Genomic DNA, 15,471 nt, shown 5'->3' with positions numbered 1-15,471 from the left:
ACTGTTTAGGTTTTGGCACAGGTTGAGTTAGTTAGTTATGCTAAATGTCATTAAGGGAGGTGATGTTTAGCATCTTCACATCTCTTTCTGGATTACACGGGTAATCTAGGAGGGGGTGTGACAATTATTCCTAGAATTTCTAAAATTACTTTTGAAATTTCAATGAATTCTTCTTTTTAAATTCAACAACATTAAGAGTGTAGACTCGACCATTTGATCTCTTGGGTGAGCATAACATGTCTTAGAGTGTATTTGGAATGCATTTTCAAGTATTTAATTTTTTAAAAAAAGTCATTTTAGACAAAAATCGAGTGTTTGACAACCACTCAAAATAGCTTTTGAATAGTATTTTCAACAATTTTTGTCAAAAGTGTTTAAACAAAAATGATTTTTTTTTTAAAAAATACTTTTTGTTTAAATCAATCCAAACAGATCCTTAATTAATTGAGTGATACTAAGATTTGCATCTAAGTATTCACTTTTGAGTTGGCAATATAGATATCATATCCATTAAATTATATCCAAAATTAACATTTTAATAAATTTAATGAACTAAGGAGCATTTATATCTACCAACTCAAACTTAACTCAAGAAATATACTATAGGTCTAAAATGTGAACAACGTTGTGTCCTTGACAATTCTCACATAAATCAAAACTTTACTCACTTTCTGTACTTGTGAGATTCTGTTAGACATGTAATAATAATATTATTTCATTTGAGGTTTGTCATTTGTGTCATCAAGGTCTAAAATCCAACATTCAACCCTATAGTATTGCTCTTTCTCTTTTACCTTAGACCTAGTCAGATGGGTTGTCTCTTTACTATAAACTTTGAACTGTCAGGGCACTGACCCTTCAGTGTTACTATCTATGTCGATGTCATCCCATGGCACCTTCATCTTCAAAGTGGTTAAGTGATCCCAATCCTCCCTAATACTTCTTCGAAGTGAATTTTGAAAGCTATTGTCTTACACAATGAGGTGAGCATTGAAGCTATTTTCGTGACCCAATAGTGACTCCATGAGGATTTTTTAGAGTTTCTAGTCTCTGATTGGTTCAATTGAGCTTGCTAAGATAATTTTTCTCCATGAGGATGTGCCAAAAGAGAAACGATCTTCATCTAGTGTGGTACAAAACTGATTCAAAGAACATCTAAAATCATCTAACAGGAAAAACTTGATACACCAACAAGCTTCATATTTTTGTTAACCCCTTTATGATTGATGCGCGGAAATTAGAAGTCAATTTTTACTCAACAACTGAATCCCGTGGACACATTATGTGATGCATGTTCCTAAAATATGCGTTGATAGCCATGCGTCGATGGTCATGCGTTGGAATGAAAATGTGCCAACAATGTATGCGATGACCATGCGTCCTGCCACAAGTTTTCTTGCTTTCATGCCAAGTATAACATGAATGCAAGTTTCTCGGGTAATCCGAGGTCGAACACAAGGACTTGTAACTATATGTTTGAGGTGATTATGCATGCAGCGGTATAAATAAAAGAATGAAGGGGATGTTGCCATGTTAATCCTACTCCTACTCCTATCTAACAGACAATGCAATAAGAATATGCATGAAAGATAGAAATGCGACAAACCTTGACATGAAATAAATGAATGGGAAAATAGATAAAATGCGGAGATGTTTTCATTGCATCCCTTAAGAGTGACCGCAAGGGAACCTTAGTCAGCGTAAACTAATGCGATCATGCAACACTCATACAATAGTAAACCACCTCTCGGTGCGAATGCTACGGCTTCTAATGCTAAAACGCATGCGATGTATGTGCAAAAGTGTCTATAGGGCCTACACATAAGCCTCTAATTCTTGTCTATGCGATGATACACAAACAAGGCGATCACATATCATCATTCCTATTCCTAGGGTGCATGCGATGCAGTGTTGACAAACAGAGCTTATTTCTAAGTCCCTATCTCTTGCTTATGCCGATCTAATCTCGCTCTCTCGAGTCTAGATTCTAACCTAGCTCTCTCGAGTCATTAGGTTCTTTCTTTAGACTCTATCTCGAGTAATTCTAAAGGGGTGTTGGGCACAACATAAGACAAGACAAACGCATGAACTTGATTGACGCAAGGTTATTACTATCCCTAGTGAACAACACATACATTACTTAATGCGACCAACCACTTACCCTCTCAGGCAGTTGATTGTTGCTGACTTCACTCACAGACAAGCAATCCGTTAGCCTGTAGACAGGCATTGCAGTAGCTTCACACTAAGCAAATAAGGTTACTCACATACTCGCGCAACACATACCTCTCGGTAGTTTGCTACATGCTTCATATCCCTAATCCACATGACTAAGTATGTAATACCCAAGCAATCCCACTAAGTGTTGCAATGAAAGTAAAGATGCTAAGCAAAAAGATGAAGATGAAGTGGAAGGAAAAGAGAAATGCATTGAAAACACATTGTATTAATTTCTTAATTCCAAAATGTTAAACAATACAATATGAGAAAAGAAAGGAAAAGAAATGACCGGTTGGGAGCAAAGATTTTCTCCCAACGGATGTGCGTCAAGACTGCCGGTGGTGCCATGGATGGGTGGAGGAGCTGACTCTTTCGAGATCTAGCTCTAGTTGAAGGCTCTGGTCGTCACTCGGAATGGATGAAGGAGGTGAAGAACTTTCAGCCATCTTCTCACGCAGTTTGCCTGGATTGTGGGGAAAATCCTCGGTTGAGGGACAATCTCCGGATCCATGGATCATCCCCGGATGATCTGAATTTCTGCTCATCAGCTTCTATTTATAGAGTTTGGATCGCCGACAGCATTAATTGGACTGCTCTGAGTCTGACGTTTAGTGCATTAGTTCTTTCTGAACCTCTGCCACTAACGGCGTGGTAGGTGAAATGTCAACATCATCTTTGGATTTTCTTGAGGTAGATGCGTTGATGCATTCATTCCACCTACCTTGCGTTGATCCCATTAGTTGCATTGTCGCACAACCGCAATCATTTAATGACCGCATTCGCTTAATACCGCAACTCTACACGATGACCACATTCGCTTGACGAGCGCAACTCCCATGCGATGGATGCATACGACTGATTACTGCAACATCCATGCATTGGTCGATGCATTTGCCTTGCGATGAAGTGTTTCTCCGCATGCGGTTGTTTATGTGATGGTCCGGTTTCTGCATTTGCGCTCATTTCCTACATTAGCTATAAAGATAGAACATTGAACGCATAATTAACGCAAAATAACGGGTTAGCTGAGATTCGACATGTTGATCGACGCAAACTCTTTTTTTCGTGAATTCCTAGCATGATCGACGCAATTTCTGCCTAACAATCTTCAAAATTCTAAGTAAAAGGACTAAGATGTCATGGATTTCTGCATGTCATCAGTGATCTTCATCAAAGAGGCATGACCCAGGATTTTCTCTATGTTATTCGAATGTTCGGTTCAATTGTCCATGAGTTTGCTTTACATGCTTGCAAGGTTGGACCGATGGGATATGGCTCGAAAATCGCCTATTATGGGTGGATCCTTGTTTACTCTTGCTCATATTAGTTTATCTTAATTTGCTTATTCAATTGTTTTTCCTATAATAAAATAAAATAAAGTAGGGAATAAAAATACTATTTTGGTCATTTGATTTCAAAATGTTACATTTTTAATCATTAACTTCTGAGTTTAATTTTAATTTAATTCATAGGTTTCAAAATATTACAATTTTTCTTTGAGATTTTAATTTTATTTCAATTTAATCTATAAATTTTAATATTTACACTTTTAATCTCAATTTTTTTTAACTAAATATTCACGTTAGTCATTCACATTGATTAATTTAAAATAGGTATGAGTAAAATTTTAAACTAATTTTAGTAATGATAAAAAATAATTAATAGACATTAATACTAAACTAAAATTACTTTAATGATTGAACAAGGCCGCTCCCCCTAGTGGATGACTTTTAAGTTAACGTCAGATGTATATAGTTAAGCGGCGGGTGATGGACATATGCTCATTGTTTCGTTTGATCCGACTATTAAATACAAATAGCACAGATTTAATCCCATCATTGGCTTGCGTGCTCGTTCTTCTTGCTCTTGTTCATCCAATTTTCCTTTGAAATTCTCGGGATTCTTGTCTTCTCAATCCTCTACTGGTTCTGGAGTTTCTAGCTATGGCGAAGCGTACATCTGATCTGCTTGGCCATGTTCGTCCTGCTCACGAGCTTGACCCCAATGCCTTGCTCCGCTACTGCTCCTCCAACGTTCCTGCTTTTCCTCCCTTCCCATCTAATTTCCGCGTCTCTCAGGTACTTCTTCTTCCTCTTCCCCCCTCTGCCTTCTGATACTCCTAATTTGATCGCTATACTGTATTTCCTTCTCATTTCTCGACATTAGTTCGGACATGGCCAATCAAACCCCACTTATCTAATCGAAGTTACTTCCGGAGCTTCTTCGATGCGGTATGTTCTGAGGAAGAAACCTCCCGGGATCCTGCTCCAGTCTGCTCACGCCGTCGAGAGGGAGTTTCAGGTGCTTATTACTCTCTACTTCATTGCCTAACAAATGATAGAAATGGACACGAGCGAGAATGATCACAACTTCATAAAAGAAGAGTGATACTTCTTTATATTTTTCCAAATTGCAGTGGCTATGAGATCTTGAAGGTTTTGATTTCCAGCTTCAATTTCTGATGTGATAGGTTCTTCGAGCATTGGGTGATCACACACAGGTGCCAGTTCCTAAAGTTGTCTGTCTGTGTTCTGATTCAAGCGTAATTGGTACTCCATTTTATATTATGGAGTACTTGGACGGACGAATATTTTTAGACCCCAAATTGGAGGTACGTCTTGTAAGTTGTGAAGTTTTACTAGCTATTGACTTGCTTGTGATGGATTGAATGTTATTGCATTAGGGAGTTGCTCCTGAAACTAGAAGGGCAATATATTTAGAAGCTTCCAAAAGTTTAGCTTCTCTACATTCAGTTGATGTAAATGCTATCGGTCTAGGAAAATACGGGCGGCCAGAGAATTACTGTAAGCGACAGGTGTGTCCTAAATCTTGGTTCTGTTCCAATGGAGTATTAATCCTTGAAATTCTCTTCCATGCGTTAATTTGCAAGGATGTTTCACCAGAAGGGTAAAAGGACTGGTCATAACAACGTTGTTAGCCAAACCAAGTAATATAAGTAAAATTATTGCTTGTAAACTTCTGTTTCTTTTTTCTAGATTGAGAGGTGGGCAAAACAGTATATTTCATCAACCAGTGAGGGTAAAGTAGATGGAAATCCAAAAATGTTTGCACTAATTGACTGGCTACGAGCACATATTCCTTCAGAAGATTCGTCAGGTGTCGCAGCTGGCTTAGTTCATGGAGATTTTCGAATTGATAATCTTATATTTCATCCCTTTGAGGTATGCTATTTCTTCTATATAAATGTATCCTTTGAATGCCTATGTCCTCCATTTTGTATTTAGCTTGTCCTGAGGATGAGTTTTTAATCTTTGTAAAGTCTGGCACCTTGCTAACATTTATTATATCTTGGAAGTTTATGGTTGAAGTTGAGATGTATGTGTATAAATAAAACTTGCATGTTGTCTCATCCTCTGAGAGTGCAGGATCGAGTGATTGGCATTCTTGATTGGGAACTATCCACGGTGGGAAATCAAATGTGTGATGTTGCTTATTTCTGCCTGGTATGTGGGGCATTTCTCTTCTATAATGTTCAATAATCACCATAAGGTTTCCGCATTTTAACTTGTAACATTAGTATGTTATTAGTTGTTGGATAATTTGTTCTCATGTACTCACATATTGAAGCTGTACTACTTCCATTTTGTTTCAGCCTTACATTTTGGACTTGCACTCGGACCTTCCAAATACAGCAAATGGTTTTAACAATATTGGAACTTTAGATGGGATTCCTTCATTAGCAGAATATTTGGCTCATTACTGTTCTGTCGCTGTAAGTAGTTATTATCAGATCACTCAATCAAGTATTTGAGTTTTGCGGCAGTCATGCAAAATGTTTTCCTTCTATGAGGGTGTAACCAAAATCTGGTTCATACTTTTCCACCATGGGAATGATTTTATTTATATTGGCCTTTTGTTATAACGGTCATCCATTATCTTGAATGTATACATTAATTTCTTTTTTTATTATTATGTTATTACTCAAACTTTGTTATTTTATGCCAATCCCTGTTGTTTATTTTTAGAAATGACATAAAACTACTTTATATTATCAATATGAACTTTTATTGATATAGTGTGGTAAATTAATTAAATTGTAATAAATTGAACTCACTTGATTTTGATTGGCAATTATTACTTAAACTAATTAATTAATATATGACTATTGAAGATTTCCTGAGTAAAAACTTTTGCAATATCAATCAGATTCATCTAATATTACCAGATGCCTATATAGTCAAACGTCCTACTACTAGATATTTCATTTCTACGGTACCCTTGAAACAAACAGCCTTGAAGAAACCATCTGTAACTATATATTGAAGGCTTGATGATGAGGAATTGGAAGTGCAACTTATCTAGTAGTAATGTCTTCAGTGTTTTGTTGTTATGCTATCTTTGTAGTCCTTAAGCATTTATTAATTCATGATATGTGTCTGATTTCTTATTCATATAAATAAATTGTGGATATAGTGTAAATAATAAGTGCCCAAGTTTCCTTTGAGCTCCTATGATATAAATAAAAATCAACGTAGATTAAATATGAGATATTTTTGAGTTGGAAATTTAGTTGGTCCATGGAAAATGAATGTTCATGGGCACATTGCATGATCTAGCTGAGGTAAATGAAGATTCATTGTCTAAAATTTATGCCACTGGTTCTTGAGGCACACTTTTGCTGGAATTTCCTTGTTGCAGGGAAAACCATGGCCATTTTCTGCTTGGAAGTTTTATGTCGCCTTCTCCATTTTCCGAGGAGCTGCAATCTATGCTGGAATTTACAGTCGATGGATTATGGTATCTTATCAGTCATTGAATATGCTAGGCAGCATGGACAAAACAAAAGGGATGAATTTTGAAGTTTTCCTTTGCAATAATTCACAGTTTTCTTTTGAGAATGCAGGGAAATGCATCAGGAGGTGAGAGTGCTCAGAATGCTGGAGAAAAAGCAAGTGCTTTCATTGATGCTGCTTGGGCATTTATTGAACAAAAATCTTTGCTTCCTGAGAATCCCCCATTAGGTAGTTCTTTTGTTTAATAAAGCTTTTTACTTCTAGTAGAACATAATCAAGGCTAACTCGTAAAGTGCTATTTCCCATTCAACAACTTCAGATTCAATTGTACAAGTTGATTCACAACATACCAGGAAGGAGAATGAAGAATGGGGCATTCTCAAAGATGGAGGAAAGTTTGTCCCCAGTAAAAAGGTCATGGAGTTGAGAACCAAATTGATTAAGTTCATGGAAGGTCATATATATCCTATGGAAAATGAATTTTATAAACTTGCTCAGTCTTCCTCACGCTGGACCATTCATCCAGAGGAAGAGAAACTAAAGGAGATGGCTAAGAGAGAAGGCTTATGGAACTTGTGGATACCTGTTTGTATTTAGACTCTTCTCTGATTTAATCGCATATACTCATACTGTTATTCTTTATAATACTAGTTTAAGAAATAAGATTCTTTTGTGCAGTTTGATAGTGCTGCTAGAGCAAGGAAACTGCTTTTCAATGGAACTAGCCACATCCTTCCTGCTGGTGTGGACAATCTTCTTCTTGGTGCTGGCCTCTCCAACCTTGAATATGGATACCTCTGTGAGATAATGGGTCGATCTATTTGGGCACCTCAGGTGTTTAATTGTGGCGCACCTGACACTGGAAATATGGAGGTAAGATCCAATTTTATGGCCTGAATTCTGCTTGCAAGGCCGCTAGCTTTATAGATTCACTGAATTGTTAACACTGCTGTAAGCACACTGACTATAATAAATTGAATAGACCAAAGAATGAATAGATTTGTATATATTTTTCATTCGGTTTATACTCTTTTACGGTTAGAGTTTTGGGTGTTGCATAGCTTCTGCGTAGGTGGGGCAGTGTATGTTATAATCATACATCTGTTGGTATCTTTGACAACAATGCTTTGGTCAAATTTTGACAAAAATGTCTGACACGATATAAGCATTCATGATTGGAAGTGGAACTATTATTGATAATTTTGTCTTGTTCATTAGGTATTGTTGCGGTATGGCAACAAACAACAACTGCATGAATGGCTCATTCCTCTGCTTGAAGGAAAGATACGGTCTGGATTTGCAATGACTGAACCCCAGGTTGCATCCTCTGATGCAACAAATATTGAGTGTTCAATTACAAGGTAACAGTGTTAAACAGTTGTTTATACTAATAGAAAAATGTATTTTGACTAGTTAATTTGTTTCCGAAAGAAAAAAAGCTTGCTGCTTATTGGATTACATTTTCCCCCCGTTTGGCAGACTTTGAAAAATGTTGAGGATATTGTAGATATTGAAAATTCAACTAAAAGGCATGTTGAATGGCTTTTCTTGACTAATTTATAGACCATCTTTATTTTTTCATTCATAGTTCGTTAATGATTTCTAAATTGTAAATTGAAATTTTTAGAAACATAGACCTTAAAGTGTACATACAGCGTTAAGTTTGTTATAGGTATATTAACTGTTAACTTACGTGCAGGGAAGGAAATACCTTTGTCATCAATGGAAGAAAATGGTGGACAAGTGGAGCGATGGATCCGAGGTGCAAAATCCTTATAGTTATGGTTAGTTCATACTATTTAGAAGATTCGTTCGTCTATTATTCTCAAATTAATTTATATTATTATTGATGCAACGAGGAGTTTTCCATTATTTGCAGGGAAAAACAGATGTTACCGCTACTCTACATAAGCAACAGTCCATGATCATAGTTGACATCCAGACTCCAGGTGTAATTATTAAAAGACCACTCACAGTATTCGGCTTTGATGACGCACCTCATGGCCATGCTGAGATAATATTTGACAATGTGCGTGTTCCTGCAACGAATATTTTACTTGGAGAGGGTCGTGGATTTGAAATTGCGCAGGTAATGTTGTTCAAATCCTTTATGCTATCTTGTCATGATGTATCCTATGGATTATCATGCTTGCATTTAAATGGAATTGACTTTGAGTATATGATAAAAACCAAATGGCTGACATGTATTGAACAATAAAAGGTAGAAGGTCTACAATAATTTCCAAATCATTTGAGGTACTTGACACTCCCTCTCTTGAAATCACTCAAAGGCTAAATCAATCAAGTTAAATGCCTACTTCCTTCTCCTCCCGCTCACTCTATTTATAACAAAACACTACCAAAAAATGGTTCAGCTAATTACTAATATTATATTAATTCCCTAATAATATTCTTAACAACCCTAATACCGTTTCTTCCCTAGAAATTTGACTAATGCGAAAGTTTAATTTTGAGTAAAATGGAGTTCTACCTAGTGTGGAACTTCCAATCTGTCACCAAGTTTATTAACCAAGAACATCGAAGCAGAACCAGATTAATTCTTATGCATGCTATGTTTTCACTATTCACCTGAGTGTTCTGATGTCCATGGAGCTGCTTGCTTTACGTAATGGTGTATGACTTTCCTTTGGTTTGTGTTAAATTATCAATTGACCCAAAAGCTTAAGCTGATGGATGACGGTAAATTAAATATTATATCATCTAAGAGTTTGCTATCTTGCTCCAGGGTAGGCTTGGTCCAGGAAGGCTGCACCATTGCATGAGGTTGGTAGGAGCTGCAGAGCGAGGTATGCAGTTGGCAGTTCAGAGGGCCCTTAGTAGAAGAGTGTTTGGAAAGTTGATTGCGGAGCAGGGTTCCTTCCTTTCAGACATCGCCAAGGTATTTGGATTCATATCACGTCCCATGGACACAATTTATTCAGTAATTGAAAATCCTAACTGGAATTCCTCAGTTCACTTTATGCCACATGATACCCTTGAAATGTATAACGATGATTGTGAGTATGGCTACGTTTGTGTCAGTGTCGTGTGGAACTTGAGAAAACGAGATTGCTGGTTTTGGAAGCAGCTGATCAGTTGGATCGGCTAGGAAACAAGAAAGCACGTGGAACAATTGCAATGGCCAAGGTAAGTTTTCGTACATTTAATAAAAGATTTGCAGTTTGTGAATTTTACAAATAGTAGCCCTCTCGTTTTATAATGGTAAATTTTCATTAATCAGAGTTAAAAGTTTTTCATGGTACCACCACGTGACATATGCAGAATAAGTCATACGGTCCAATTATATTAAAAGTAACGGCAAAATTTAAACAGAATGCAGTAATCTAAGACTGTAAATCAGAAGAGTTCAATACTATCGTTGTGACTATTAGGTATTATGATTTATAGATTTCACGTGCCATGGAGGTGTGATTCTTCATTGTTCCAAATCATGGAAACGTATCCCCAACCCCTTTTTCCTTTCTTCATGGACATTTCAATTAACATCTTGGTGAAATTCGGTACAGGTTGCAGCTCCAAATATGGCATTGCAGATTTTGGACATGGCAATGCAAGTCCATGGAGCAGGTGGCCTGTCTTCTGACACCGTTCTTGCTCATCTCTGGGCTTCTGCAAGAACCTTGAGAATAGCAGATGGCCCTGATGAAGTTCATTTGGGAACCATCGCCAAGTTGGAGCTTCGAAGAGCCAAGCTTTGAAAATTAAAAGGAAAATTCTAGGTACCATTCATTAGAAGAGGATATTAGGTGATAAAACCTGTGAAAGGTTAAGGAATAAGATAAAGAAGGGAAATAAAAGGAAGAAGAGAACTGAGTCGATGATTCTTCTGTTTTATATTGATGAAATCTGTTCTCGTGTATATTTCTGTTTAACTGGGGGATCTGTAAGCTCATGTTGTCACTATTTTTATTATTTATATTGAGTTTAATACAATATTCGCGATAAGATATACGAATTTTTTATCTCTTAATCGAGGACATTTGTCTTAATCTGGTGATGTTCATGTCAACATAATGTGACAAAAGGAAGAAAATCCATGGATTGATCCTGACACGAAATGCACAATGATAACATCAATTAAAATGGTTAATTCCCTAATGATCCTTTAGTTATGGGATAAATTGAAGTAAAATTAGTAGTTTTCTAGTTCACAAGTTAAGGTTAAACATCAATTAAAAATTGTTTAACTAAAGTCTCGTTTGATAATCATTTTATTTTTTATTTTTATTTTTGAAAATTAAATTTATGGGCACTACTTCTATCTTCAAATTTCTTCATTTATTATCTACTTTTCACTAATGGTTTTAAAAACCAAACCAAATTTTGAGAACTAAAAAAAAGTAGTTTTAAAAAAAGTTATTTTTGTTTTTGAAATTTGGCTAAGAATTCAATCATTGTGATTAAGAAAGATATAAATCATGGTAAGAAATATAGATGATATAGGCTTAATGTTTTAAAGCAAAAGAGATTTTTACGTAAGAAGCCTATCTAGTCTTTAAATTTGACTTTTCTTCAAAAATGTGTTTTAGCGTTGTTTTTGGACAGTTTTACCCTTTTCTATATTTATTTATATTTGTTAATATATATATATATATATATCTTACTTTCGAAGTTATTTTAATGATGGGAAGAGAAAATATATTTATTTTAATTTTTTTCTATTTTTCAATTTGGAAAAAAGATGAAATTTTATTTTCTATTTACCTTGGTTTTCACTATCAATTTTTTTTTTTTTTACAGATTAATGATTATTTTAAATATATCTTAGAACATTTTGACGAATTCATGATTATTTTAAATATACTTCATAACATAAATTATAAATAGTCACTGATATTAGTAAAAATAGGGAAATTAATAGTGTTTTATTTTAAAAAAAAATGAAATATTGTAATATGTACTTACTCTTTAGACCTTTTATATAGAAATCTCAAAACAAAATGGTTACTTAAACGGGCCTAAATCATAAACATTGTTTAGCCCACGAGAATGGAATTTAGAATCATCTCGAATGATTTAATTAACTAAATGTCCCTTTAGAAGAAAGTACCCTGTCTGTTTATTTATCACATAGATCATTCAAGCAAGATGTAAATTCCTTTATTATTGGAGTGCAAATGGTTTGTTTCTAGTCTTATACATTATTTTATTAGCAATGACAATACCAGTGAATTTACCAATTTTAACTTATAAATGATTTCTGAAAAATGAACTTGAAATGCCTTAAAGATACCTTGAGACGAATTAAGTATAAGTTAACTTGTTAAGATATATATCATTGACATTTACTATATTTATAAATAAATTGGTACATTTTTTATATTTAAAATAACTAATGTTTTGTTTCTAAATTTGTTTTAACTTCAAAGTTTTGTCTCTCTATCTTTTTTCTAAACTTTTATTGTATGAGTTTTAAGATTTAAAGCAAACTTGTGTTTTTTAATTATTATATATGCATCTACCATTATTGGAAAAATGCACCAGTTCGATATGTGACCACCTCCGGTGAACAATCACAATATATTGATATCAATTGTATCTATTAGACTCAATAAATACATACATTCGAAGAATCATGCTCCATCTTGAAGAGTTCCATCTCAATAACATCAATTGCACCTATTAGAATCAACAGATACCTACATTCGAAGTGATATATCCCATCTAATAAGGTTAAATTATAAATTTATTAAAAACATAGAGATAGAAGAGGTAACAAAAAGATTCTTAGATTAAGGATACAAATCTACGAACTTTCAACTCAATCAATTTTAAACAGTATAACTTCACTTTCAACTCAATCAATTTTAAACAGTATAACTTCACTAATTTAGACACAAGAAGATGAAGAACATTGATAGAAAAATGATACAAGTCTATCATTGATACTATCAGTGATGAAAACTTATACATGTCTATCATTGATAGAGATGGATAAAAGTCTATTAGTATCTACCAATATTTTTTTTTTCTATTTCTATTAATAGTTTGATATTATTTCTATGGGGGAAAATTTCTAAAATAAAAACCAAACAAATTGTATATGAATTAACAGATTTGGAACGCAAAATTGGACAAAACTATGGATGGTCTTTTATTTAAATGATTAAATATAATTAAATTAAATCTCGAATTTAGTTATCATCAGGACCCACTAAATTTAGGCAGGGAGAAGTCAGCACTTGATTTAGAGGAAAAAGTCCCAAAAAAACAAAGGCTTACTGGCTCTGAATGTTCAAGCATAACGGTATTAACTGTCATTTCGGATCTCTGCCCAACTCGCACACATATAAATACACTCCATTTGTTGAAACAGAAGAATTCAAGGCAGTGCTCCTTCTTCCCTTTTGCCATTAACCAACCAAAACAAAAACAAAAAACCCAAAAAACTCCAAATTGAGAATCTTTAGTAAAAAAAAAAAAAAAAAAACATGGGTGATGATGGAGGGAAGAACAAGAAAGCTGCGCTCATCGGAGTATCTTCCTTGTTTCTTGTTGCCATGGTAGTTGCAGTGGCAGTCGGCGTCAATCGCAAAGACTCCAATGGCATCGCTGGCGGCGGTTCCACGGCGGAAATCTCCACCTCCACCAAAGCCATCAAGGCGCTCTGTCAGCCCACTGATTACCAAGAAACCTGCGAGAAAGCTCTGTCCCAAGGCGGATCCAACACGAGCGACCCACGTGAGCTAATCAAAGCTGGATTCCATGCTGCCGTCGACGAAATCAAGTCGGCCATCGGAAATTCCTCCCTTTTGAAAGATTCCGCCACTGACCCCATGGCTAAACAAGCTCTTGACGCTTGTGGCGAGCTCATGGATTACGCAATTGACGATCTCTTAATTTCCTTTGACAGAATCACTGACAATTTTGACATCCAGAAAATGGATGATTATATTGAGGATCTTAAGGTTTGGTTGAGTGGCGCATTAACTTATCAGGAAACTTGCTTGGATGGATTCGAAAATGTCACTGGCGATACAGGGGAAAAGATGAAGAATTTGTTGAAAATGTCGAAAGAAATGACAATTAATGGGCTTGGAATGGTGAGTGAAGTTAATTCAATTATGGCATCTTTTGGGCTTCCATCGGCTGGACGACGACTGTTGACGGAGGAATCCGATGAACAAGAGGAAGAGCCGTCGTGGGTCAGTGACAGACGTGGGCTACTCCAAGCCACCGGCGCCACCATCAAGGCGGATGTTGTGGTGGCGAAAGACGGAAGTGGGAAGTACAAAACAGTGAGTGAAGCCTTAAATGATGTCCCAAAGAAGAGCAATAAAACGTTTGTGATTTATGTAAAAGCAGGAGTTTATCAAGAACAAGTAATGGTAGACAAAAGTATGACTTGGGTAATGATGATCGGAGATGGGCCGACTAAAACTAAAATCACCGCCGGCAAGAACTTCATTGACGGAACTCCCACCTTCAAAACCGCTACCGTTGGTAAGTTCCATAGTAATTGGATTAAGGGCAACTATAAAATAGAGTACCAAACTAAAAATGACTTTAATTTTGTATTTACAGCGGTGATCGGAAGCAACTTCATCGCGAAGGACATGGGATTCGAGAACTCTGCCGGAGCAGCTAAGCACCAAGCAGTTGCACTCCGAGTTCAATCTGACATGTCCATCTTCTACAATTGTCAAATGGACGGTTACCAAGACACTCTGTACACTCATGCTCACCGTCAATTCTACCGAGACTGCACCATCACCGGCACCATCGATTTCATCTTCGGCAACGGTGCTGTCGTCTTCCAGAACTGCAAGATCCTCGTGAGGAAGCCAATGGAGAATCAACAATGCATCGTCACTGCTCAGGGCCGAACTCAACGGAAGGAGCCCACCGCCATAATCTTGCAGAATTGCGTCATTTCATCTGACCCTGATTTCTTCCCTGTTCGCCACATCCACAAGGCATACCTCGGTCGCCCATGGAAGCAATATTCAAGAACCATTATCATGCAGTCACAAATTGATGATTTGATCCAACCTGAAGGGTGGCTTCCATGGATGGGCGATTTTGCTCTCAACACTCTGTTTTATACAGAGTACAATAACAGGGGACCTGGCGCCGCCAAGGATAATCGGGTTAAGTGGAGGGGAATTAAGCAGATTACGCCAGAGCACGCTGTCGATTTCACTGCTGGGAGATTTATTCGTGGCGATCCGTGGATCAAGCCCACCGGAGTGCCGTACACTTCCGGCATGATGGCAGTGTAAAAAAGAGAGGAAGAAGAAGAACAGAACAAGAAGAGTTTTTTTAGTAACGATATAAGCTACCCTTAGTAGAGTTCCTTCAAATTTGGGCTCGAAATTTTTTCTAATCTATAATATATTATGTATTCTTTTGAATGGCTGAACGTATGGTCATTCTTTATACAAAAAATATGATTTAAGATTTTGAATAAATTTTTCTTTTTAATTCCTTCATTTATGAGAACTTATCATTTTTTTTTCAATCATTTTCGTCCTTG

General features: G+C 36.1%; 2 protein-coding genes across 3 annotated transcripts; both read left to right on the top strand.

Moving 5' to 3' along the window:
* Positions 1-3,938: 3,938 nt before the first annotated feature.
* On the top strand, positions 3,939-10,965 carry IBR3 (acyl-CoA dehydrogenase-like protein). Of its 2 annotated transcripts, none has more exons than XM_039041684.2 (17): positions 3,939-4,298; positions 4,387-4,521; positions 4,691-4,831; positions 4,904-5,035; positions 5,217-5,402; positions 5,607-5,684; positions 5,834-5,953; positions 6,880-6,978; positions 7,085-7,202; positions 7,294-7,559; positions 7,653-7,847; positions 8,193-8,335; positions 8,674-8,758; positions 8,854-9,063; positions 9,721-9,873; positions 10,017-10,121; positions 10,502-10,965. In XM_039041684.2, the coding sequence occupies exons 1-17, from the start codon at positions 4,164-4,166 to the stop codon at positions 10,691-10,693; spliced, it is 2,493 nt and encodes an 830-aa protein (XP_038897612.1). In that variant the 5' UTR covers positions 3,939-4,163; the 3' UTR covers positions 10,694-10,965. The 2 variants fall into 2 exon arrangements, with proteins under 2 accessions (XP_038897612.1, XP_090172621.1); XM_090316495.1 differs by having other exon boundaries at positions 4,038-4,298; positions 4,637-4,831.
* Positions 10,966-13,426: 2,461 nt separating this feature from the next.
* Positions 13,427-15,217, top strand: LOC120067336 (pectinesterase-like). Its single transcript, XM_039018905.2, has 2 exons — positions 13,427-14,438; positions 14,520-15,217. Exons 1-2 carry the CDS (start codon positions 13,427-13,429, stop codon positions 15,215-15,217), a joined length of 1,710 nt encoding a protein of 569 aa, XP_038874833.1.
* The last annotated feature ends 254 nt before the right edge of the window (positions 15,218-15,471 follow it).

This window comes from Benincasa hispida, chromosome 1 (assembly GCF_027475165.1).
Source record: "Benincasa hispida cultivar pf3 chromosome 1, pf3_genome.v1.1, whole genome shotgun sequence".
Taxonomy (NCBI): Eukaryota; Viridiplantae; Streptophyta; class Magnoliopsida; order Cucurbitales; family Cucurbitaceae; genus Benincasa; species Benincasa hispida.
This window is presented reverse-complemented; position numbering and strand designations above follow the sequence as displayed.

What these genes read in the sequence shown, in the direction of transcription:
- LOC120067336 (XM_039018905.2), top strand. Translation starts at nt 13,427, where the DNA reads ATGGGTGATGATGGAGGGAAGAACAAGAAAGCTGCGCTCATCGGAGTA. An exon ending in CTTCAAAACCGCTACCGTTG is followed by an intron (nt 14,439 to 14,519) that starts GTAAGTTCCATA and finishes TTGTATTTACAG; the next exon opens with CGGTGATCGGAAGCAACTTC.
- IBR3 (XM_039041684.2), top strand. Translation starts at nt 4,164, where the DNA reads ATGGCGAAGCGTACATCTGATCTGCTTGGCCATGTTCGTCCTGCTCAC. An exon ending in CCGTCGAGAGGGAGTTTCAG is followed by an intron (nt 4,522 to 4,690) that starts GTGCTTATTACT and finishes CTGATGTGATAG; the next exon opens with GTTCTTCGAGCATTGGGTGA. An exon ending in GTGGATTTGAAATTGCGCAG is followed by an intron (nt 9,064 to 9,720) that starts GTAATGTTGTTC and finishes ATCTTGCTCCAG; the next exon opens with GGTAGGCTTGGTCCAGGAAG.